The following is a 26,094-nucleotide window of genomic DNA, read 5'->3' as shown; positions in this document are numbered from 1 at the left end:
GTAGGGACTGAAAAGCATTTGGGATATGCTAACGCAGCCCCAAATGACAGCCATAACCACTATTTAAAGATGTGTGACCTGACCTTAAATTAATTCACATTGCTTAAACAGCTTCTCTGTAAAATGAAACACTAGCAAAGGCTGTTTTAAGGTTGGGTTTTTTTTTTTCAAGTGTCAGGCTTCAATTTTTTCTCGTCCATAAGCACAGAAAAACACTATCGGAAACATTACACAGTGCTGTCAGTTTCAGTCAACATCACACAATGTCAATCTTGATTAAGCATTTGACCTTGGATGTCACCACTAAAGGGTGGGTGATACCACCTGGCACAGCTCTTGGTTCATGCGTGCTCAGTAGTGTGCTGCATTTTCATGCCGCAGCAGATCCGACTCTCCTGCATATTCTTAAACAGTGTAAGTGTAAAAGGCAAAACTTGTTTACAAGACTGCTATGTTAGTAGTGCATGTTAAAACACGCACAACAAAAGATTGTGTCTACAATCAATCAATCATTTTCAGAAGCTGCAAGGAGTTTGTTATTGTTTTTTTATTGTATGTTTTTAACGGCATCAACTTAGTTTTGATTCGTCTCTATAACTGCCATAAATATGAATATTTTAATATTGCATCCCAGAATGGCAGCAACTACATCAGCAGCTTGGCCATTACTCATTATAATGTTTACTACATAGTATTAATTACTACTTTCTGCTAATTTACTACTAATTGCTACATGTTTAACTAGTTATTGAGTTCTCCGCTGTTACCGTGGTGTATCTCCTCAATATTCCGTAGAACCCTTAAGCTGGTTTCCCAACTGCTACGTCATTCGGCTTTTGTCCTGCTCTTCGAAACCGTCGCTTGACTGTGGGTCATAGACGAAGGCAGGATTTTCTGAGCAAAGACAATTTTTCTCATGCCAGCTGCTGAGGTTTTTTCTCTCTGCTAGGGCTTAAGGGGCTGAGCCAAAAGCAAAAGCCAAATCACAGGCTCCACTCTCTGGTATTGATTCGCTGGCTCTGAGGTAAAAGGGACAATTCAATCATTTACTTTTAGTTTTTTGTTCTTCAGTGTTTAAAATTGATAACATGTCACCAGCATCATTTTACTCATTAAAAAGATGGCAGGTCAGATGACATAATTTCAAATCAAAACACAGTAAGTCTAGTCCTGTATTGGGCATTGTTTGCAGTAAGGTAACACATAGAATGGATTACTGAGTATCCACAACTCTGAGATTCTCACCTTTTTCCTCCTCACTCCACAAAAGGGAATGTGGAGTGTGGTTTACCAGGACAAAGACAACAATAATTTCAAATCCTATAGAAACAGATGCATGGTTATAACTGCGAATGTCACCATAGAGTTAAGAAGATCAGCACTCGTTATTATTTGAATATTTGTAATTACCCAGATGTCTGCACTGAGCAGCATCTGAAAGAAATGCCTGTATTGATAAAATATCTGGGACCATTATAATCTGAATATGTCATGTTGGTGTGCAACAATCTATTGATTTTTCTATTGTTAATAAACTGTGCAATTAAATATTTCAGTGCTGTGTCTTTTTTTTTATCTTTTCCACGTTACACTGATTAGATTTGCTTTAATAACATGAAAGTAGGACTGCATGTGGCCAGAAGCTTTATTTGTGACATGACTTTGTGAAAATATTTTTTCACTGGTGCTCAAAATATCAATTTTTCTGCATGTCTGTCTTTTTTTTTTATTTTCTACTCCTGCTAATGTATTCTGAGTGGCAGCAGCTCAACGAGTGCCAAAAGAGCAAAAACAAAAATAAGCATCAAGTTTTACCACTTGTTCCTGCTAGACTCTGATCAAAGGGGGGTTTAATTGTAGGTCTGTTTCTGATGGATTTTCGTATGAAAGCAACAAGAGACAGAAATGATGATGCCTGCAGCCATTTAATTAGGTATCTAAGCTTTATCTTTTGATTATGATGCCAGAGTTGTTTATTTTCTTCATCCTCTGAATCCTGTGCTGTACTTAACTGCTTCTAGCTTCTTCAGCCACCTTCAGTTGTCTGTAGATGCCAGAACTTGCCTATAAATTTAGCAAACCTGGCTTCACTAACAAGCAAGTAAAGCTTGTGTTCACAATCTTTAAGTTCACACGTATACGCCCACACGCAGATGTGGTTGGCTGGGTCCCTTCACACAGCTAGCAGTTTTAACTGTTGAAACAAAGCTGTGAGAGACAGGACAGAGAAAGTCAATCCAATGATGGAGATGTGATAGAAGTCAGATGCAGATGAGGAAGAGCGGATGCAGAAAGAAGAAGCTGTTATGTACATTACATAGACAAAATTTTGGCTTCAGTGAACAATTTACAATTTAAGAAGCTTTTTCCACAACCCTCTTTGTTTATAAGTGTTGGAAAAATTGCATTTTATGTTAAGAAGAATCATTGACTGTTATTACACGGGGTTTATAACCAGGGTTGGGACTAACGCGTTATTAAGTAACGCGTTACAGTAACGCGTTACAGTAACTACATTATTATTGTGGTAACGAGCACGGTAACTAGTTATTATGCCAAAATCAGGAACGCGTTAATCGTTACTGGGATTTAGATAGGCTCGTTAGTCGTTACTTCGTGTGGTGGCTATCGCAGAGCTTCCACAGATTCAGTAACATTAGCAAGTGGTGGAAGCCAGCAGGTGGATGAGGGAAAGGGGAGTCAAGAGGAGAGACCCGCCAGTCCGAGTGTCAGGTGAAATGAACTTCAGGTAAGAAGTTATGACCCGCAGTTTATCTGGGTCAGATATAAACCAAGTTTAGGTGGAGTTTATTTTCGTTGTGCTTTTTCGTACTGCGTGCTAGCTAGCATGATGGAGTTTCTACACAGCTGGGTGGGTGCTATGATGTTACTGATGTTGAACTTTATTTTGTTCATAAGGTTAATTATTAGAGTTGCCAACCGTCCCCTAAAAAACAGAGTCATCTCGTATTCAGAGCAAACATTATGCGTTTCGTATTGAGGTGAAAAGGAACACACTTTGTCCCGGACTTCAGCTACAATGAAAAAGACACAAAGCTGGGTTTATTCTGTCTTTATGCTGTCAGCTGCCTCTTCTTCACTCATTCTCTCCCCCTCCCTCTCCCATTTCTACTTCAATCACGAAACTGATCAATGCGGGCGCCCAATGGCTGCCCACTGCTTCACTGAGTGAATGGGTTAAATGCAGAGAGCAATTTCCCCACGGGGCTCAATAAAGTACAATAATGTACACATAATAATGATCAGCTGATCGGCTTTTCTCTCGTTTGTTTATTGCCCACTTTGCGCTAAACGACAGCAGCATGTTTAAGCTTGATCAGCTGTTGTTAGAATTTATTTAATATTACTTTCTAGTATCAGCTGATGTTTGCTGGAGCCACAGCTGTAAAAGCTGCTGGTCATGATGTCGGTTTGGTTATCTGGTGAGAGGGAAACATGAAGATGAAACCAGGAGATGTCCTTACTGAATCATCAGAGCTGAACAAGTGATGGAGAAACAGGTTTACCTTTTAGGTGACATGAATGAGTTGAAGGGAAGTTATGAACTGTTTCTGAGAAATAACACCAGGATCCTTTTCTACATAGCTGACAACTGGTAACTGCGCAGGGGCGGGTCTAGCAAAGTTTTGCCAGGGGGGCAGGTAGGGCATTAACAGGGAGAGGTGGGAACAAAGAAATACTTTTCTTTCTTATTCTCATTTAAAATGTCTCGCTTTTAAAAGCAAATTATTATCTGAATCTTACAACAAACGATTAATGCATATATACCATAAAAACAGTGTTCATCACTGTCACAACAGCGTTTGTTTTCATTCAAAGGCTTTATGAGTTTTCCTATAATGGCGGGCCGCTCTATAGTCAAAACGCCCGGGCCGATTTTTTGTCCCAGTCCAGCCATGTATGCAGCTCATCTGCAGTCTGGTGTTACCTACATCTTCCTATTCAGAAGGCAGAATTTCCGAGTTCTGAGTACAATCGAAAGCACCACGACTGCAGTTTTTGTGTTGGATGTAAAAAGCGCACATGACGCTGTGATGTAGGCTAGAATTATGGCGGCGGTCAACGGCGGTCCAGGCGTGGGATTTCTCTTGTGGAAATATGCACATTATCTTTTCCTTTCTGTTGGTACGTGGCACAGTGCACTTGTGTCAAGTAAGCAAGCTAGAAGACTGGCAATCTTGCTGGGTATCCAGTTACGGAAGCAACATATTAACAAGAGAATTCTGAGTAAAACCAAAGTTGCTTTCCCTAGTAACTAGTTACTTTGAAAGTAACGAGTAACTTGAAGTAACTGAGTTGCTTTTGATAGAAGTAACTAGTAATGTAACTAAGTTACTAATTTAAAGTAACTTACCCAACACTGTTTATAACAGAACAAATAATGTACAACTGATGGTTCAAAACAAACCTAACATTCACTGATTAGACTTTAACAAGATTATCAATCAAAGGGGAAATTTGTGCTTGTTTTACAGTAGTTCACAGTAAAAATGATCTTTGGAAAGAATGCTATGAATTCACTCATATTTTTGCAGCGTGTGCATATATGTGTATGTATGTTAAGCCATTTTTCAGCATAATTCAAATTTTAAGACTCTGAAATCTACAAACTGCTTTAGAAATTGAGGCCTAATTATAAAAAAACTACAGGTTAAAAAAAGAAGGAAGAAATAGTGTCTTTTGTTGGCTGTATGGTGGAAAGTGAAGCGCAGCTTTTTGTGGCTGCAACCTAGAATAGCACCTCCATACAAATTTACAGTTTTGCTGAATGAGTGAATGATGAGCTCTAATGAGTTAGGAGATGTGTGAAAAATATTTCTTTTCCTCCATTCCCTCTCTCTGTTTTTTTTAATGCTGTCACTTTCTCCCTTTCTCACACATTCACATGCACGCTCTGACACCATTCGTTTCTCTGTCATGCAGACACACAACAATTTGCACAAATCCACACTCACACATGCATACACAAATACTCCTACACCTCCAGAAATAGAGGCAGCAACAGTCTCACTGAATCTCTCCGCCCCCATGTTGATAATGTCACCTTTTCAGAGTTTCATTACCTTGTGCTAACAATCAGAGAACATCTTTCTCTCTCTGCCGATCTACTCTATCACGTTCGCTCTGTCTTTATTTTGGGATCAGTGGGATGTTTGAAAGGAACTGTCATTCCATATAATTGCCACAGTTAATGCCGCTGCACTGTAATTTCTTCATCACATCTGGGCAGGAAAAAGATTTTATGATCCATTAGTGTCAGCACTTAAATGTAAACTGCACTCAGTGGAAATATTGGGCAAAGGGACAACAACATGGAACCGAGGTACATCATGAAGGAGGCTTCGTCACAATTACAAATTAAGAGAGCCCCTCAACTCTAACATCCCGTTGATCTTCATAGCTTCGAGTATTACTTAAAGCTGATTCGTTTTAGTTACAATGCAGTCCCAGAAAATCAAATCTTATTGTGTGCAGCCTGCCACAATTTGATTTATAAACACAAACAAGCAGTAAGCACATGGTAAAACAATGGTTGAGAAACTGAGACTTTATCCATGACTGAAGGTAAGACCTCAGGAGGGCTAATGGTCAGCGAGTCAGCTAACATGCCGAAGAACAACAAAAATACTCAAAATGAGCATCTAATGCTGTAATTACATTTTCAGAGCTTGCAGTTGTGTTTGGCTGTATTCACGGGCTGGCTGGGATAACATCCACTGATGTAAGGAGTACTGCCAAGAAAGCTTTGGAAGAATATACAAGACAACAATCAAATAAACATTCCCCGCTGAACAGAATGAAAACCGGTCATCCTGAGACATTAATCAACAATACCTATAACAAAATGCAAAAAAAAAAAATCTTCCTTACATACTGTATTGGTATACCCTGAAGCATTTACAACATCCAAATAAATATCCATCCCCTGAAGGGAAATTGGTTTCTTACAAGTCTAATGTGTTTCTCAACCTGGCTCACTTTGGAGAATAAATAAAATACAAAAACAAACCAACATACACTTGACAAGGAAAGTTTGATATCCTGCTCAATGCAACAGAAAAGAATTTGCCTAAGTGTGTTAATAATATCTTATAAATCCCAAAGATAACATTATAACAGAATAAAAAAAAACAGCATAAAGGGCTACATTGTATCTGCAGCTGATTTATTTTGAAGGTGATTTGCTGTGAAACCACCGTGTGAGGCATGACCGGCAGCAGCGGACAATTTTACTAGGTAGAATAAGTGTCCAGGAAAACTATTTGAAGGAAGTCAACTATGCAGTTGAACAGATGGTCAGTGAAACCCAGGCCAACTAAACTGTTGCGCATTGGTTGGCTAAATCTCAGGGTTATAATCAGTGTTATGTAAACTGACGAGTGAAAGCGCTGCTGCTGCTGCTGTGTGGTCTGCCTCTGCTCTGTGGCCTGGCTTGGATGCTTCCGCAGTGCTGTTTGTGTTTAGTGTGCTTTCATGTGCAGGCGTCCATGTTTTTGAGATGACACCCCCCCCCACACACACACACACAAAAAAAAACCCCAAAACAAACAAAAAAGGCAGTTTGGCTATAAATCAAGCAGGACAGTAGGAGCAAAAGAGAGCTCAAGATGTGTGAGAGAGAAGCAGATAAATTCAGACATTTAGTGCAATTCAGATGCACTTGGTAGAGCAGAGATATTTAGGTGGCATAGTCACATCTCTTTCATGGAGACCCGAGTTAAACATTAAAATCAAAACAGCCGAATGCTGCAGTTACTGCAAATAATCCTTAAGTTGCATTTCCTCTAGTGACCACTAGAGGCTGGATAAAACAAGTTGTATTGAGGTGACTGTGTGAAACTCTGGGAAAGGATGAGTTTAGTTAGGACCTGGTGAAATTCAGGCACCACATGAAGAAATTGAAAGCTTTTCTAAATATAGAAAATAAATAAAACATATTTTAAAGCACAACTTTAAACAAACGGTCAAAATTGAAGTTATATTTGTAGCAGAAGACATAAAAATCAGATAATTCTCAAATAAATAATGCTGGCAGAAATAATAGTAAAATTACTTCTAATTTCCGTAAATATTCTAAGCTGTATTTAAATTGTCTTTCTCCCCTTTTACCATTCCTTGGAAACTCTTTTTTGATTATAAAATTATTCAAGTTTTTTACACTGGTCCCGTAAAGGTCCTTTAAACGAATCCCTGGCTGTTTTCTTCTTGTATTCAAACATAAGACACACCATAAAAACGAAATACATTGTTTAGATTTTAGATAGATTTTAGCACCACAAATCAAACCACAGAGTAAATTTTATATATGCAGTGCTATTGTTGCAAGCAGCTGTAAGCATGTGTGCATTTGTGTCCATATTCAATATGATTGCTTTATTTTACATATACCCATGTGGCCTGTGTGTGTCAGCAAGCATTTCAGCTTGCATGGATGATTCATACACACATCTACATAGGTACCATATCTGTATATGAGTGTGCATGACTGCATATATGAGTTCATATAAATGTGTGTGTGTGTGTGTGTGTGTGTGTGTGTGTGTGTGTGTGTGTGTGTGTGTGTGTGTGTGTGTGTGTGTGTGTGTGTGTGCACCTATGCTAGCGTGTGGTACACTGGACTTGGCCTAAAACTGTGAGTCAGAGAAGATGTCAGCTTTGGCTGATTGCAGAAAGCAGCTCACAGAGGGGAAGCACTCTTTTGTCCTCTGCACAGCCTGATTTATTTCTCTGAACAACTGATTGAGGCAAGTCACTCCTAATACTCTGCAGAAGGAGAACTACAGACAACAGTGACAGTGGATTTGTGTCTACTTGTGAAACTGCTAGAACGACAGGTACCCAGCAATTTGGTGATATTAGCTTGTGACTACATTCAGGTTCACTTAGTGCCTCCTTAAAGTCATTTATTAAAGGAACTATGCAAACACTAGTAATATATGGATTCACTGTTAGTGTCCCTTCTTCTTAGTACCACTTATGGATAACACTGCAATGAAAATCTTTCCACTATACTTGCAAGAGTTTTGTCCTGATTGGAAGGCTGAAGCATAAATGATGAAATTGGAATCCAGGTGGAGACGAAGACAACACACTACAGAACAGTGCAAAAGTCTTGAGACTTGATACATTTTGAGAAAAATATTTTGTTAGAACAATGGGGGAAAAGGTGTGATGACTTGTTGAAAAATGCACAAACTTACATGAAAATTAAGTATATAAAGCAAACATTAAGTGTGTAAGCTTGATAGTCAATATTTGACATCACCTTTAATCTTCAACATAGTTTGAACTCTCTTAGTCAAGCTTTCTTAATTGTTCAGATTTATTCAAGCAGTCTTCCAGGCTTCTTGAACTGCATTCTGACCTGAAACAGTTACACCTGTACATTTTACTGTCCTGCTGTACAGTCCATGTGACAAAATAATATGGGTTTGAGGGTTTGGGATCATTGTCATGCAGAGAGATAGGCATTTCCAATCAGATGATTTCCAGATTCAAATCAGTTCAATTAAATATTATTAATACAGCACCAAATCACAACAACAGTCTTCTCAAGGTGCTTTATATTGTAAGGTAAACCCTACAATAATACCCCCTATGAGCAAGCACTTTGGCGACGGTGGGAAGGAAAAACTCCCATTTAACAGGAAGAAAACCTCCAACAGAACCAGGCTCAGGGAGGGACGGCCATCTTCCACGACTGGTTCCCGTGAGAGAAGGAAGACAGGACAAAAGACATGCTGTGGAAGAGAGCCAGAGATTAATAACAAGTATGATTCCGTGCAGAGAGGTCTATTAACACATAGTGAGTGAGAAGGGTGACTGAAGAAGAAACACACAGTGGATCATGGGAATCCCCCAGCACCCCTATGCCTTTGCAGCATAACTAAGAGAGGATTATGGGTCACCTGATGCAGCCCTAACTATATGCTTTAACAAAAAAGAAAGTTTTAAGCCTAATCTTAAAAGTAGAGATAGTGTCTGTCTCCCAAATCCAAGCTAGAAGCTGGTTCCATAGAAGAGGGGCCTGAAAACTGAAGGCTCTGCCTCCCATTCTACTTTTAAATACTCTAGGAATAACAAGTAAGCCTGCAGTGCGAGAGCAAAGTGCTCTAATAGGGTGATGTGGTACTACAAGGTCATTAAGATAATATGGGGCCTGATTGTTTAAGACCTTGTATGTGAGGGGCAGTATTTAGAATTCAATTCTGGATTTAACTGGGAGCCAATGAAGGGAAGCCAATATAGGAGAAATCTGCTCTCTCTTTCTAGTCCCTGTCCGTACTCTTGCTGCAACATTTTTGATGATCCTACATGGTGGGTCATAGCTGACAACACTTTTTTGTATTATTAATTACATCATGTTTGACAAGATCCACAACACCACTGTCTGAAATCTAGTCCCAAACCATGACAGAGCCTCCAACATGTCTTACAGAAGGCTGTAGACACTCACTGTTGCACTTCTCTCCTGACATCATCAATACATACTGATAATGATTTGAACAAACAATTTAACATTTTGATTCATAAATCCATAAAACCCGTTGCTAATTTTAGTCCAGTTATTGTGTAATGTGGCATACCTCAGTCTTTTCTCCCTGTTTCCTTGCTTAAGAATAATTACCTATCAGGTACCCTTTCATTAAGAGCATGTCTGAAGAGGTTTTGGCAAACTGTGGATAGATCACACAAATGCATCTCTCAGGTCCCATGTCACGTCTTTGCATGATTTTATTTTCTATTTCTTAAGGACATGACTTTCATATACTGTTCACCTGCTGTTTTAGGCCTCCGCTTGTCCAGCTTCTTCCATCTTTCAAGGGACAAACTGCAAACTGTGCAGTTTGAAAATGAGTAAAAAGGCACTCAATGCCCAAAGAAAAACTTTGACAGACATTCAGAAAGCCTGGAGAACTACTGGTCAAGACCTCTTTCAAAATGGCAAAAGGTCTGACTCTTTGGAATTAAAACATAAAGAAATAAGGAATGATTCAAGACATTTCCACAGTACTTTACATCCAGGTTCAAAGGCCACACCAGCACCAGAGTTTAAACCAACTGACACCATGAAATGCACTAGCCCTGTGGATAATAAAAAAGGCAAGTGCAAATCACCCTTCACTGCAGTAATTGAAATAAAGTACTGCACTTGAGTTTATATCTCCATCTCTATCTCCTGGTAGAGCCTTAGATGGAGTCAGCCAAGGGGGGAGCCCTGCCTGTTGTTGCATATGGACAGAGTAATCTAGAGTGGACTAAACAAAGCTAAAATGTGCAATTGGCTAGAACAGCCCAGAATCATGGAGACTGGATTTCCAATCTAGTGACGTCACATCCCAAATTAAGACACTTTTGCCTTGCGATGTGCATACTCCTCAAGAAATATACTGGGACTCTCTCATATCATGCTTCATCTATTTTTTAAATGTTCTTCAAAGCCTGCAAATAATTTGAAATTAGACTGGAGCTACAAATAAAGCTGAGTTGTTAAAGATTGTGTCACAGTGAGACTGCATGTGTTGACTAAACTTAAAATAAGAGTACAGTAAAAGCTTTCAGGGTCATGGGCCACTTTTTCTCTGAGACACAACAATCCTGATGCTTCAAGCGCATCCACAGAACATCCCAAACAGCAAATAACTGTCTTCTGGCATGTGCGGTCACGTGGCACTTGGGCAACAGAGAATGCAAAAACATATTGACTCTGTGAACACATAGAGGAGTTGGCAGCTGGTTGCTATTTGCGTTAATGTGTCATTAATACAAGACTGCAACACGTGGTGTATGAAAGCCAATTTACCGCAGTCAGTACTTTAAGATTGTGTAAAATGAAACAACTTATCACCACATACAGCACTTTGATGGATGCACAAAAGGAAGGAAGAGGGGAAGTGAGAGGGGGTGGAGGCGTAGTTACTCAACGCTTCTTTCAAAATTCAAAAACACTGTTCACAGCGAGTGATTATTTCCACATAACCTGCACACCTCTCACCTAAATTACCATCATCCATCTCTCTCTGCAAACACATACACACAGCTCACTTCACTATCCGTTCCCATCACCTGTCCAGAGATGGAGCTGTGAGGAGCCAAGTCGCCTTTGTTTGCCATTTGTTTAAGCGGAGTCCCTAGATATTCATCTTAACTGATCACTTGCAATGTTTGGTAGAGGCTCTACATTGTTCCCCAAGAAGAAGTCCCCCTCTTCGGCACAACGGAAGGTTAATAAAACGCCAGGAGGAGGAGAAGGAGGAGGAGGCGAGGAAGCAACGACAGTCATACTTTTCCCTCTCCACTATCCATCGCGGGCGTGCGCGTCGATTTGAGCGCACACGGGCACGTGTTGGTTGTGCATGCGCTCAAATCGAGTCACATGCAGCGGTGGCGTCTGGCTTTGGGAGAAGGGAGGCAGCTTGAGACGATACCCCACTTGCATTCTGATAGCATTATGAGCTGGGTGGGGTTGTGGACCTGTTAAATATATATACACAAACACACACCCGTGCAGCATCAGGTTAAGAGCGGAATGGGCAGAGTGCAAGTGTGTGTATGCGTGTGTGAGGTAGTGGATATGGTGGTAGGGGTCCTTGTGGAATACATTTTCATAGATAGATTGATAGATAGGTAGATGAAAGACATGTCTTATTGAATACAGACATAAAGGAGGCATACAAACCCATGACGTCCGTCACAACTAATCACTCACATGCACTACTTTAACCACGCGTGAAGAGGCACACACATACACACACTCACGCTCACAGAGGAAACGTTGCACTGCAGACCAGACTGACGTGACTACACTGCCAGCTCACTCTGCCTGCTCTGATGAAAATAAACCCCCAGTCAAAACTGAAGGCGAAAAAAAGAGTTGTTCCTCTGTCAAAATCATTCTAGGATCAACAGACGAGATTTATAAGAGGCTTATGCGACCATCAGTCATAGTGATATGATGTAAACTGCCCATAAGAATGCCCTTGCTTTCCACTTATGCCTTCTTTCAGAGTCCTTGGTGATGAAAATGTCCCCTGATTTGTAGTTTAACTTGAAATACGCAGACGACTACAAAAATATACGCCGGTTATCATAAGCTCGTTTTTTTCCCTCCCTTGCAGATGCACGCAGCTCAGCGCTCCTCGTCGTTCTGTGCTCAGTCTGGAGCGGCGCGGCTGTAGCAGCAGAATATTTGGCTGTAAACAGAAACAGTGTTGGGGTCTCGATGCGAAACGTGGGTTTTTAGTAGACGGCGAGTGATTCGAGGAGGATTTTTTTTATTGCAGAGAGAGAAGCTCGTGTCATCAGTGCAAGCTGGTGAGGGAACACGATTTTCTTAACATTGTGGATGTGTCTTTTCCCCCCGCTGGTGCGCGGGAATCTGTGCCATAGCATCGTTTTTTAATTCATTTTTCCTCTTCATTGCGAGAACTCACTGTCCGTTTTATAGCCGTAACTCTTGTCCATACGATGTCCTAGCTGTTTCAGGTCGTGAGACGGTCTTTTTGATGAATGTCAATATAATCTCTTTGGAAATCATCACGTAGGAGTCAGGGAGAGAGGGAGAGCGAGATGGTGAAAAAATAACAAGGAATTCCAATCAAAAAATGTAAGAGGATTTTTATTTAGCGGCCAGTGAAAAGAGATTAGTGCGACAGCAGTGGAAGTTAAATTGTGCTGCATATAAAATGGGCGGGCTTTTCTTTATATTAGGTCTGCACAGCCTATTCTAAAATTAAATAGTCTGCGCTTGGACATAGTCTGTTTGGTGTGCGCTTTATTTACAGATACGGTCGGTGAACAGCAATAATTTGGAGGGGGATGTCGGTACACAGACCAGATTTGGTAGTTTAGCAGAAGATTTCTCCTTTTTTTCTTTTTTTTTTCTTTGCTGCTGACAGACTGAGAGTTGAACTCACTACGGCACCACCAATGAACAGTGAGAGAGACCTGCGCATATCGTCAGCAGCCGCTTCTCCAGCCTCAAGCTAAAATTCGTCTGATCTGAGATCACAGAGGATTTTTTCTCATTCAGTCCGGCTAGAAAAGCTATTCGTAAAAGTTTGAGGATATAGGCAGCGGGCAACGAATATACCCCGACTCATCTGCTGTAAGTGATTTCTTCGTTTTTTTTTCTCGCCTTTCTGTCAGGCAAAAGCGCGAGAGAACAGTCGGATTCAGAAAGGGATGGTTTGTTGCTGGACACCGCTATAACCGAAGACGAGTTTTACAGGGGAGGAAGGGGCAGTTTGTCGTCGAAATTAGAAGCGATTTGGGGGATTTTTAAAAATGATTTCTGTGGAGAACACGAGCTGCTTGATGTTTTGAAGGGAGGCAGCTTGGTTTCATCACCACGGACAGCGCTCCGAATAAAATAGCATCAACGTACATTTGCTTAATTACTCTGCCACGCACGAATCCGATCGTCATGCATGTATTTAGAGCATCCATGCAACGATGCCAGTTGCATGCCAAATGTCTGTCCGTGTCAAATATGTATTCATATGTTGTTGGGGACAGGGTGACATTTCCTCTGAATAACTTAGAAAGTGTGCCTATGCGGGATTTTCTCCTCCGTTCCTTAATCTGTAGTATCCTCGCTTATCAAGTCCTTGTCAGCCTCGGGATTTATTTTCATTTCATTTCATTTTAACAGAGCAGTGCATGTTCATCTCACTGTGCATCCCGCTCACTGTGCATCTTGGCACACCACAGCCAAGTATCAGGGGTATTGTCTTCTATCTGGGCTGTGGTTCTTTGGCACCATTTTATGGTCGTTTGTGAAATTTTAGCGCTTTTTTTAATAACTTAGTAACTGGCCCTCTCGTGGACACACTGAATATGCTTTCAGGAATGGATTGTGATTTGGGGCATTGTGATCTACATGCACAATAACCCTTTCTATCGTCTGTACACTTTATGACCCGACTGCCACAGCTAAATGAATAGAGATGCAAATATTGGTCTTTTAGGGCGATTTGGTTTAATACTGCGGTAACGCAGTTTCAAATTATAGGGTATTAGAGGAGGCTGTGTACAGGTGCTACAAGCTCACGGGGGTGTTATGTGGTCAGTGATGTGTTTCCTTGTTATTTCTGCTTAATTATTATGCGCTACAGATGCAGCCATATCCTATGCATATGGATTAAGCATCAATTATGAGAAATGTGTTTACACCGTATGCCTTTTTGGTAATCAAAACGTTGATCAGTTCTTATCTCTCTCGTGGCTTGGGTGTAGAATGTGGCTCTGTCAACGTGACATGTAATGCAAAATTTGATGTCAAATCTTTGATGTAATGTTGGATGTAATGGCCCAGTACATCAGTGCATGTGGCTTGGCTATTTGGTTTTTGATTCATGTGCTGTCAGTGAATCTGTTAGTGATGTTGAGAGTCAGGACCAAAAAACCTCACATAAAGCATCCTGGTCCATAATCATGTTTGCTGGTGTTTTACCACATCCTATTTGCTGACACTGAAATATTAGGAATGACGGTGTGCCACTGGCTCATATGACTTGATAATGATGTCCATTCTCTCTCTCTCTCTTTCTCTTTCTCTCTCTTTCTCTCTCTTTCTCTCTCTCTTTGTCTCTCGCTCTCTCTCTTTGAACCCCAGCAGTGAAAGGTCTTCATATTGCAACCATGTGTGGACGGGGCCGGACGCTCTTTCTGTATCTGTGGGCTTGCTTGCTTTTTACCAACAGCGTACTGTTTGGGAAAAGGTAAGAATAAACTTGAACTTGTGATTGCACATATCCTGTATTTCTATCGGATTCACTGGACAAATCATTAAAGTCACAAATCTGCATAAGATGCCTCACAGATTCATATCTATGTCTTCACACTGTTAACATGTTTTGGTTTTGAAGGCTTGCACAGTGCTAGAGGGGGAAAAAACAATGTTGAGGGTGGTCATTCTTGTAGGCATAGATACAGCCCATACGATCATGCTATTATTGGAACTCTAATTGCACATCACGATTTGAAGATCAGATTGCATCAGGCAAAAAATAAAAAATAATTGTGGGCACTTTTATGAAAAAGCAGAAGTACCTTTTAAAGCTGGTGTCTTTGCTTACAAAATGGTCAACAGGCTTGTACTGTAAATATGTCAGTGAATCAGCTAAACATGGAGGTAACTAGTTCTGTTCACCTGAAATGCTGATAGTCTGTCTTACTACCTATTGCTTGGTGTATTGGGCTCCTCTCTATTAAAGCATATTCACTGTGGTTGTAACTGGGGCATCCTCACAGGACACCTCCATGCTTTTAATTGCATAGTGGTAATATTAAGTGGCGCATAGTGGGGGGAAGATGAAAGCCAAAATAGCCTCTATCAGCTTTATCACAGTGTTACACTTTTTTTGGTTCACTAGCCATGCAGGACACATTTACATTCCTAGATTTCAGTCCTGGGTTGTGTACAGTAGATGGTGTGTGTTGCACAGAGACATTTGGCAAGGGTTATTGCACATGTGTTTTTTGACGGTGGCTTCAGGGACAGCGGGGGTTGAGTTACACACACTTCTTCTCAGTGTCAACACTGAAGTGTTGGACGTCAGCTAAACCTGAAGCAAACCAGCAAGGACAGAGAGGGAGAGGAAAGTTGAAAAAACATGACACAATTTAAAAAAAAAATACTGCCATGCATTAATTCCTATACGATTCAACAGCGAGAAAACATAAAAGCATACGGTTAAAGATTCAAGAACACAAATCAGACCGTTCCAAAAGGACAAGTGATTTATTAAATAAGACCATTGGAACTTTAACCCCTTTTTAAATCACGTGTACAATATTGGAGAAACTAAAGGGATTGGATCTGCCTCACAGCTGAATAATCCAGGAAGGCAGTTAACTTCACTGGAGATGACTTGATGGTCCAGAATGCTTTTTCTGTGTCACAAAAATACACATGGAGCATGAAGGTTGTGTCTCAGATAACACGCCTTGAGAACATGCAGAAGACATATAAAATGTTTCCCATTTTAAATATTTGATGAATTGCAGCATCTCTGTATTTTTAACTCATTGTTTCCAATTAAACACAACAGCAGCTTTAGCTTGCGAAGCACTGACTTGCAAATAGAGGGTCTGATTCATGGGGTTTGATATGTTGTACATTAGAGAAAATCTAAAAGTACTCATTACCTTACTGAGGAACTGTCAACGCAAACTGCTAAGCAATTATCACCCAAAGATTTACTGTATAATCCAGTCCCCTTTTTGAAGTCAAATATAAAATCACGAACACAAACACACACACACACACACACACACACACACACACACACACACACACACACACACACACACACACACACACCTTGGGGGATTTAAACAAGACACGGTAATCAGGAAGACCTAGAACTCTGCTACAGCATGTTGCCAACGAAAGAAATTGCCTTATAATTAGATATCCGGCTGACAAGATAGACAGATATAGAGAGAGCGAAGGAGGGAGAAAGAGAGAGACAGATACAGGTTAACAGAGAAAGAGAGACACTGGCAGAGAGTGTGTGAGCAGCATTGTTGCTGTTCAGATGACCTGTAGATGGGGATGGTGTACAATGTTTCAGTAGGAAGTAGCCCCTGGCTGATAAACATGTGTATTCTTCCACATCACCTTTTTTCTGTATTCTTTTCTTGTCCTCGACATACAACTCTAACCTCTACACTCAACTATTTCCCACATATAGCTTAAAAAATATCTGCCCCTAATGAGGATCAAAGTTTGTCAAGTTAAGATAAAATAAATGTCATTCAAGAAATGTGAAAAATGATTTAATAGATAGATTGACAGTGAATTTTTCCAATTAGTTTTACCGATTATGAATATTTTCATTGCATCCTGTTAAATACCTGTTGACCGTAAAGGAGCGTGGCTTGTATTCTATATTGGTGGAGATTATAAGAGGAAGGCTATATTTTGGGGTGTCTTACTCTAGTTTGGCAAATATGAAAAATACCAGATAAATACTGTGAAAATGGGAAATACACAAAACTAAGGCAAAGTAGACTGTGATTTATTTTAGTCTTAGCTGATGTGCCATGTATGCGGTTTGTGCTGTCTGTTTTTATACATAATTGGCTCCTCAGACCAGAACAAAAAAGAAAAAAATTATTATTATTTTGAATTACAGCACTTCAAAGCAGTTACCGACTGTGTTTATGGGCGAAGAAATTGCTCATCAGTCTCTAAAGTTTGAATGCTTTTTTTAAATGTATTTATTAATTTTCAGAGAAAAGTGGACACTTGTGAATTAAGGGAAACTGGAGGCAGAGTTAGATTAAGCATCTCTTAAAAACCCATGCGGATGTGGATGGTGCATCCTTATTTACAAAGAAGTGTTTAGCACGTTAATGTTGAAATCTGTAGGCTCTGCCTCAGACCTATAGCTTTTTTTGAGAACTATGTATCTATGTGGTTGTGGCAGTCGAAACTGTATCTTCACTTTTCCAAGGCTTTTGAGTCTCTATTCCCTTGTTTTTTGTCTTTTTAGACTATACATTGAAGCTTTAACTCCCATTCTTAATAGGCGTCACTCTCCCACCCGCTATCCCTCCTACTTTTCCCTCCAACCTTTTGCAGGTCCCCGCTAACTAATCTCGATGACCTCTCTCTCTCCTTGGAGCTTTTCAGCTAGCAGAGCTTGTTTCCAAACACTTGCTGTTTATTTTGCATGCAATCAAACCAAATCCCTTTGGCACAGCAAAGGAGGCGAAGATGATAGCAGAATAAAATATGCTGTTGAAGATAATCATTGTGCTCTCATATATGGAAGCTTGTGGGTGCAGATGGTACATGCATGCATTCCTTCATAGACACACGTGCTCTTTCACTGCAGTCCTTGTGCTACACATTGTAATTAGGGGCTGTATCCCAGATTATGAGTGCGTTGAAATATTTATGTGTGGAGATGCAAACCCTCCTCTAACAATTACTGATTGTGAGTGTTTTCAGCATTGCTCTAAGCATTTTGTTTCATGTTGTTCAAAGAGCACATTCAGCAAGGGCTTTGTGATCTAAAAGACCATATTAAGGCATCAATAATGTATTATGGTTTCTCTATGTCTACTCTGTATTTCACTCTCTATTTTCTCTGCTGAGTGTACCTACACATACGGTACATGCTATGCAGCCCACACGCCCCACTAATAATAAATAAATAAATCCAGTGTCAAATTGGTCTCACTATCAAGTCAACACATACTGACGTTTGGGATGGACCCCCCTTGGCGTAGCATTTTAACACACTGGATACCCCTTGAGCCATTTGTCATTGTGCATGGTGGCCTGTAAAACTATAGCCAAATGCACCCTGCTGTGCCATCACTGTTATGGGATGAGACAATGGCAGAGAGGTGGCTAACATGTAAAGTTGTTCTACTCCTAAACCTAACCATATAGTAACTGAGACTAATAAGTCAAAACTAATGTTTAGTTGAAATCAGTTCAATTCAATTTGATTTCTACAGGGCCAAATCAAACAACAGTTGCCTCAAGGTGCTTTATATTGTAAGATATAAACCCTACAATAATACAAAAAAACAGAAAACGACAACTGTCATATAAGCCCCTATGAGCAAGCACTTTGGCGGATGTGGGAAGGAAAACTCCCTTTTAACAGGAAGAAACCTTTAGCAGAACCAGGCTCAGAGGGAGCCATCTGCCCCGACCGGTTAGGGGTGAGCAAATGAAGACAAGAGAGAGACATGCTGTGAAAGGATCCAGAGATTAATAATAATTAATAATTAAATGCAGAAAATCACTCAGTGCATCATTGGAATCCCCCAGCAGCCTAAACCTATTGCAGTGTAACCAAGGGAGGTTTCAGGGTCATGTGAGCCAAAATAAAGTTTTAAGTCTAATCTTAAAACTGAAGGCTCTGCCTCCCATTCTACTTTTCAAAACAAAAGCCAAAGAAACTGGAACTCCTGCTATCACACTGAATAATAGCGCTCTTCAATGCTATCCACTAGCCCAAGTTCAATTTATCCAGTCATTTTTTTCAGTTGCTATACTTTGTCATCTGGCAAAAATGTAATCTGTGCTTTGGAATGTAATGCTATAGTGTGTGAACATGTTACGCCAAGTGGTTCTGACCAAGCGTCAGTGATGACTTGGAAGTGAGAATGTGCTAATAGTAGAGAAAAACTTGGCCTCATGGGATACGTTCGTTTCCAGTCCACCTCTGAACAATCACTTGCTTATTTATTTCATATCAATATGATCTGAAACCTTATGCTCGTGCTCACACACTGAATTCTAATTTAGCAGCTAAATTTGTCAGTGTCATATAGGATTTGGCTGAGTTTTCTTTGTGTTATCACAATGTGATTCACGCTGCATTGACGCTACCCATGTGCATTAACTACAAAGCTGAAACCGTCCTTCTTCCCCCTTTGATTTATAATACAGTTTGTTCTTACACAGTTGAGAGTTCTGACTGTGGTTTTAGATTCTAGCTGTGACTTTAAATCTTATTCTTTGCGTTCCCAGCTCTGGGCAGAACGGCATGACAGATCAACAGAAAGATAACACTACAGTCTTCACAAAGATCTTAGACAGCCTTCTGGATGGCTATGACAATCGCCTCAGGCCAGGACTAGGAGGTCAGTAAACCCAAGTCATTGCATATATTTTGTCCCACATAATGGCTGCTGTTTGTCTTCTTTTTTAAACTTGCAATAGAATAATCTCCAAGGGTTTAAATGTTACAGAGGGGAGCTTGCAGTAAGTGTCAGACTTTAAAAGGTAAAACAATCTGAGACCTGGCCCTTCTATCCTGCTTTTGTGTGTGTTTGTTCCTTCTATTGTCAACTATCCATTGACAAAAGACGGAAGCAAAATGGCAGGAATTCAAGGACAAATCCAGGAAATGAAAAGGTGCAAACTAGATAAAGAAAGAAAAACAGAGAGTAAAAGGGAAAGGAGGGAGTGATGATGTGAGAATTAGTGTGTGAAGGACACTGAGGATTGCACAGTATGATGCAGCAGGCATCAAACAGACAGGCGAATAAAACAACACCTGCTAGAAGTTCAGCAGCCAAGGGGAAGAAATTATGGATTATGATGGGTATCATTCATAAATTGTTCTGCCACAAACCTTTCACACACACACACACACACACACACACACACACACACACACACACACACACACACACACACACACACGCACACGCTCTCTGCAGCCCATTCCAAATGAATCCTCAGTGGTCCCATTTTGGCTATCAGCATTATGGGACTAGAATGGCACATTTCCAACAATGCAGCAATGCACAAATTTATTAAGAGATTAAAGCCCTGTCCGGTTTCAATAACAACAGAAATGGTTATTGACATCCAAAGTGGACATTTTTTTAAATGTTTTGTTTTTTTGTTTGTTTCTTGTGTGCATGTCTAAGTGCTAAAAATATTTCCGAATAGATTTAGTGCTTCAGAGGCTATAGCCAGGTGGTCCTGTGTTAACAGGTAGTTAGAAGCTAATGAATGCCACTGATAGTCACTCACTCAGCAATTTCCTGCTTCAACAGAGCGTGTAACTGAAGTCAAGACTGACATTTTCGTGACTAGTATTGGGCCAGTTTCGGACCATGACATGGTAAGACTCTTTTCGCCTCTATAAATGTCATTAGTTTTCTGGTATTCCTCCCCTCCATCTTTAGCCCTGCCTTATAGCCTTTCTGGACACAGTGTTCTTTAAGCTGTGAAATATCTATTGATTTGTAGATTCATTCTATTAACTTATGATGTGTTAATAAAACTGTCACCTGCAAACTAAATTTTCCGGTTCATGGTTTGTAAGCTCATGCTACAAAAATGCTGTGGTACCAGTGTATACTACAAAAAAAAAGCCTCAAATATCCTTCTTGTACAAGTTGGAAGGATAGACAATAAAATTACTTGCATTATTTTGGAACATTCACATGAACTAAAGTATAATTAAGAACAAATCAATACAATAACAAGCAAAATTGTGATTATGAGTGATTGATTATGACAAGCTTAAAGTTTAATCTGATTTAAAAACAAGTCATACTTTATTGTGTTTTTCTGCAGTTTGAAAGGTCAAGCTATTTGAACCCATCTGAAATTACAAGAAGCTACAAAATGCAAAGAAATATTAATAAACGTTTTTATTTTTTTTGTCTTATTTAACATTCAACCTGAAAACACACACACTCACACACACACACACACAAAATGTAAGTTGTTCCAACACAAGTGATCTTTACCCTGTTCACCAGAAACCAATTAATCTCATTTAAACGACTCACTACCCAGCCTTGATAAAAAATAAAAAAAAACACTCCTGTTATAAGCACGTGAAGTGTGTCTGCTCTGTTTGATATAATCTCAGTTAATTGCACTGGTTGACATACAGGCCACAACTATTTTGCTTCTGTTAAAGCCAGAAGGAAGAGCTGAGGAACATTTTCTCCATCTCCAGCCTTTCCCTATCCTGCTTTATTGCCTTGAAGCTCTGTTTCACTTCATACTAATTATCTTACGGGAACTGAGAGGCAAAGAGGCGGGGGAGAATAAAAAAAAAAACCCACGCTGTTCTGTAATTTTTACTGGCTCCCTTTACTCTGCCGGGCGGTCATGTGGAACCATTAAAATCTGCTCTCAGCTAGTCATTAGCTGGCTTGAAAATGAAATGTCCTCCTAATTTTGTGTCCGGTGCTTCCTTTTTGTGTTCGGTGTAATTTAGATTACTGAGCAAAGAAGTCCCCCCAAAGATAAATGCTAACAATGATCATTTTTGGCACTTACCTGACAATGCAAAACCAAATGGCCAGATAATTAATGATTCTGTATTTGCATAGGGCACATTAAACTGACCAGACAATAATTATGTAAATAACATAAAAGAAGAAAATGGAAAGGCAAAGCCACATATTACTGTTTGAAACACAGCAAAGTTACTGTACAAAGGAGGCATTCTTTAAAAAAAAAAGAATACACTTACCAGCCAGGAAACCTTCTTCTTCTATCCTTCTTCTTCTTTATGTTCGGCAAAACCGTTAATGTAAAAAGACAGTTACCAGCAGGGAAACTAGGCCAACCATAAGAAAGTCAAAGTGACATGAGGCAAAACGAAGAAAAAAAAGAGAGAAGAAAAGTGAGAACATGGCAACAGGGGAAAAATGAGGTTAGATTACTCAGCATCTTCCTCAAACCAGCTGAAGGTAAAAGTACAAAGAAAACTGCTACGAGGTGGTGGAGCACGACTTTTTGTTGACTTGTGTTTTTTTTGTCTGTGCCTCACCTGCTTCTTGTAGGAGTACACAATTGATGTGTTCTTCAGACAAAGCTGGAAGGATGAAAGATTAAAGTTCAAAGGCCCCATGGCTGTGCTACGTCTCAACAACCTGATGGCCAGCAAGATCTGGACCCCCGATACTTTCTTCCACAATGGCAAAAAGTCAGTGGCGCACAACATGACCATGCCAAACAAGCTTCTGCGAATCACAGAGGAAGGCACACTACTTTATACCATGAGGTAGGCCAATGTATTCTACTGCACTGGTGCAATAAAGATTTTAAAAGGAACTAGATAATGTTTTGAGATTGACTGAAAAGCGACTGGTATTATTTCATTACATGCAACATTTGATGAGGAATCTGGGCTAAAGGAACAGTAGATCTTAATGGTCTTAGCTGAAAAAGAAGAATTCAGTTATGGAAGACTGATGTGGAGAAATTGTGAGGAATGATGTGAAATTACTTAGCCTAGAGTTTCGCTTCGAGTTCTGAACTCCCTGTTCTAGTTGTGTCAGTCCTTCCCAAGACCATGTATTTAAAAAAAAAAAAAAGTCTGACATAGTTTGATGAGGACAGTAAAAGTTCATGTCAGTCCCTACAGCTGCAAGCCACACAGATGTATCCCCTAGTACTAATAACTGGACCTCAAAGTAACTATGTGTATCTTTTTTGAAGGTCTAAAAGAGATAAATTTGTTCCCAAGCAGTAAAAAAAGGTACTGGAGAGCTCTCACTAAAGGCACAGTGCTCTGCTTTTTTTTTCCACATTCTGAAGACGTGTATTATAAGCACATTGTAATTCATGAGTAAGACTAGGAAAGCGTTTCCAAGTGTATGAATAAATGATAATAAAAATGCACAGTGTAAAATAATGAATGCCTCCTTATTTAGCATTTTTTTTTAGAAGGTCCATTTCTGTACTTTTTACATTACGGTATAAAATTGTCATCAGAGGTTTAAGACTGAGCTCTATAAAATGCAAACCACAAATAATTACCCCCTGTCAAGGACACACATCAAATGGTACTGCTCCAGTGACAAGGCACCATAAACCAGTAACAAGGTTTTGTATTTTCTGTGTCCAGCTAGAAAACGTATATAGCACACGACTCAGACACAACAGCCCGTTATTTATTAAATTTTTTGTTTCTCAAGACACATTTGGTGTATTAATAAGTAAAAAATTATATTTGATTGATTCATAATAAATTTTAAATGCCATGGTCATAATAATGAAAGATAATGTCATCCAAGGTTGTCTTTATTCATGTATTTTTAATGGATTTGGTGGTCATCATTGGATTTTGTCAGCTAAACTTGCAAATGCTATAGGTCAGGTCTTGGTGTTTGGCATTAGAATGTGTTAAAAGGTATGAAATACTGGGTAAAAAAGCTTCATGTTACAAGTCACTATGTTCTGGAAAGGGCTGTCGACAGTGTTATCTGAGTTAATGTTTTATGTGCACTGCATCTACCCCATTTAATATAAAGAATATACTTTTTTTTGGCTCCTTCACACAAATATGATTTACCATACAACTATATTTATATTTTTAAGTTCTGTCACATTGATGAAGTGTTTCAATGCTTGCATTTTAATGTCTGTATTACGGTAAGGCACCATAAATTTCCAGCACAGATGTTAATGTCATTGTAACTGCAATAGCATTCGTCAGGAAAATACATTTGTATTTATTTATTTATTTTTTAACCATATTATGATTTATTGCTTTGAAGATGCCGCATGAACCATTGAGTTGATAAGGTGTGACACCTCAGTATCCTTCCACAGAGTTGGTTAAAAAAACCCATTTATGACAGTGCAAACCTCGATGCACAAAACAGACTGATGCTAATGTGAGATGTCTAAAGCAAGGATCATAAAGCATTTGTTTCAACATGTTTACTAGCAGGGGGAGGGGTGATAGGCGGAGCCCATATTGCTGTCACAGATGAGTGAGATGAGGGATAGATGGGAGATTAGTGTGTCACGGGTGGCCTGACATGCTGTTTTTCACCAGGCTGTCAGGAAATAGAAACTCACAGCTCAGGGAACTGGAGCACTTCTGTTGGTTTGGGGAAAAGTAGTAGAGCTTCGTTCAACAGGCGCTGGTCCCAACAGACTGGAAAGAAGAATAATATACCACATGTTTCTTGTGCCTAACTGTAATGAATTGTCATTCTGCCTTAATTCTACTGTCATCACACTTTCATTATTTTTCTGCCCGCTTTGCCACATGCTCTGTTTTCCTCTATACTCTGTTTTTTTCTAATTCACTGCCCATGTCTTTGTGAACATTTTCTAGGCTTACAGTAAGAGCAGAATGTCCTATGCATCTAGAGGACTTCCCTATGGATGCTCATGCTTGTCCATTGAAGTTTGGCAGCTGTAAGTAGCCTCTGTTGTCACTTATAATCTTATGCAAGTTAGGTTTCAAAAAGCTTGCAACACTGTGTAATCCTGTGGAAATTAAAACAAAATGCAATGATTTGCAAATCCATTAAAGCCCTATTTCCTTCAGATTAAAAAACCAGAAAACATTAAATGTTTGAACTGAGACCGTATGCTATTTGATGGAAAAATATTAGTTCACTTTAAAGTTTGATGGAAGCAACATGTGTTATAAACGTTGGGATAGGTCAGAAATAAATGTTACTAAAAAGAAATAACTGAAAGAACATTTTGAAATTATTTGGGTTAACTGAGAACAGATCAGTAACAGTGACTGGGTATGTAAAAAAAAAAAGCATGTTGTAGAGGCAGAAGTTCTCAGAACTAAAGACAGGCAGAGATTGATGGTCTCCAAAAAAAAACTGTCTACAAATTGTGGAACAATTTCATGGATACTCCAGCATCTACAGTACACAATATCACAAGATTTATAAAATCTGGAGAAATCTCTGTGCGCAAGGGGCAAGTCCAAAAATAAATCTAGGATGCCTGCGATCTTTGGGTCAGGGACATTTATAGAAATTGCTGTCTATTAATACAAATAAAGGCCTTACATATTTCACCAAGACCATGCTAAACTGCATAGTACATACAGGCATAGAATTCTGACCATTGATAGGTAAAGTGAATAACAATCATTATCTCCTGATTATATTACCTGTCAGTGAGTGTGATGTGTTAGTGAGCAAGTGAACATTTTGTCCTCAAAGTTGACATGTTAGGAGCAGGAAAAATGGGCAAGTATAAGAATTTGGGTGAGTTTGATAAGGGCCACATTTTGATGCCTAAACAAATCAGTCAGAGGATCTTCCAAACTGCAGCTGTTTTTGGGTGTTCGGGGTCTCCAATGGTCAGTATCTATTAAAAGTGGTCTAACGAAGGAACAGTGGTTAACCACAGACAGGGTAATGAATGGCCAAGGCTCATTGATGTTTTGGGGGAGCGAAATCTAGCACGTGTGGACCGATTCAACAGACAAGGTACTGTAGCTCAAAATGCAGAAACAGTTAATGCTGGTTGTAATAGAAGGGTGTCAGAACACACCGTGCATTACAGTTTGTTACATATGGGGCTTCAAAGCTGCAGACTAGTATAATATCACAAGATTTATAAAATCTGAAGAGATCCCTGTCCACCACTGAAAGCACCAGCAATGAAGAAGAACAGAGGAAAAGGGTAGCTGGTTTCATGAATCATGGTTTCTTTTACATCATGTGGATGTGTGGACTTGGTGCATGTGTGTTGCTTACCTGGGGAACACCTGGCACCAGGATGGACTATGGAATGCTTTGGGCAACGTTTTGCCTGGAAACCTTAGGTCCCGCCATCCATGCGGATGTTACTTT

General features: G+C 39.7%; 1 protein-coding gene across 3 annotated transcripts in view; it reads left to right on the top strand.

Annotated features, from left to right (window-relative positions):
- The first annotated feature begins 12,202 nt into the window (after window positions 1-12,202).
- The window catches only part of gabra1 (gamma-aminobutyric acid type A receptor subunit alpha1), a 37,256-nt gene continuing 23,364 nt past the window's right edge, over window positions 12,203-26,094 (top strand). The window contains exons 1-7 of one of the 3 annotated variants that reach the window (XM_085421057.1): window positions 12,203-12,336; window positions 12,921-13,129; window positions 14,639-14,744; window positions 19,526-19,638; window positions 20,563-20,630; window positions 22,315-22,535; window positions 24,603-24,685. In XM_085421057.1, coding sequence (XP_085277183.1) covers window positions 14,665-14,744; window positions 19,526-19,638; window positions 20,563-20,630; window positions 22,315-22,535; window positions 24,603-24,685 — 565 coding nt within the window. In that variant the 5' untranslated portion in view covers window positions 12,203-12,336; window positions 12,921-13,129; window positions 14,639-14,664. Of the gene's footprint in view, window positions 12,337-12,378; window positions 13,130-14,638; window positions 14,745-19,525; window positions 19,639-20,562; window positions 20,631-22,314; window positions 22,536-24,602; window positions 24,686-26,094 lie in introns of those variants that run through there. The other 2 variants (XM_085421059.1, XM_085421058.1) reach the window with 2 other exon arrangements.

Source organism: Rhamphochromis longiceps, linkage group LG10 (genome assembly GCF_057381845.1).
Source record: "Rhamphochromis longiceps isolate RC_006_pf linkage group LG10, R_longiceps_female_GT1.1, whole genome shotgun sequence".
Classification (NCBI taxonomy): Eukaryota; Metazoa; Chordata; class Actinopteri; order Cichliformes; family Cichlidae; genus Rhamphochromis; species Rhamphochromis longiceps.
This window is presented reverse-complemented; position numbering and strand designations above follow the sequence as displayed.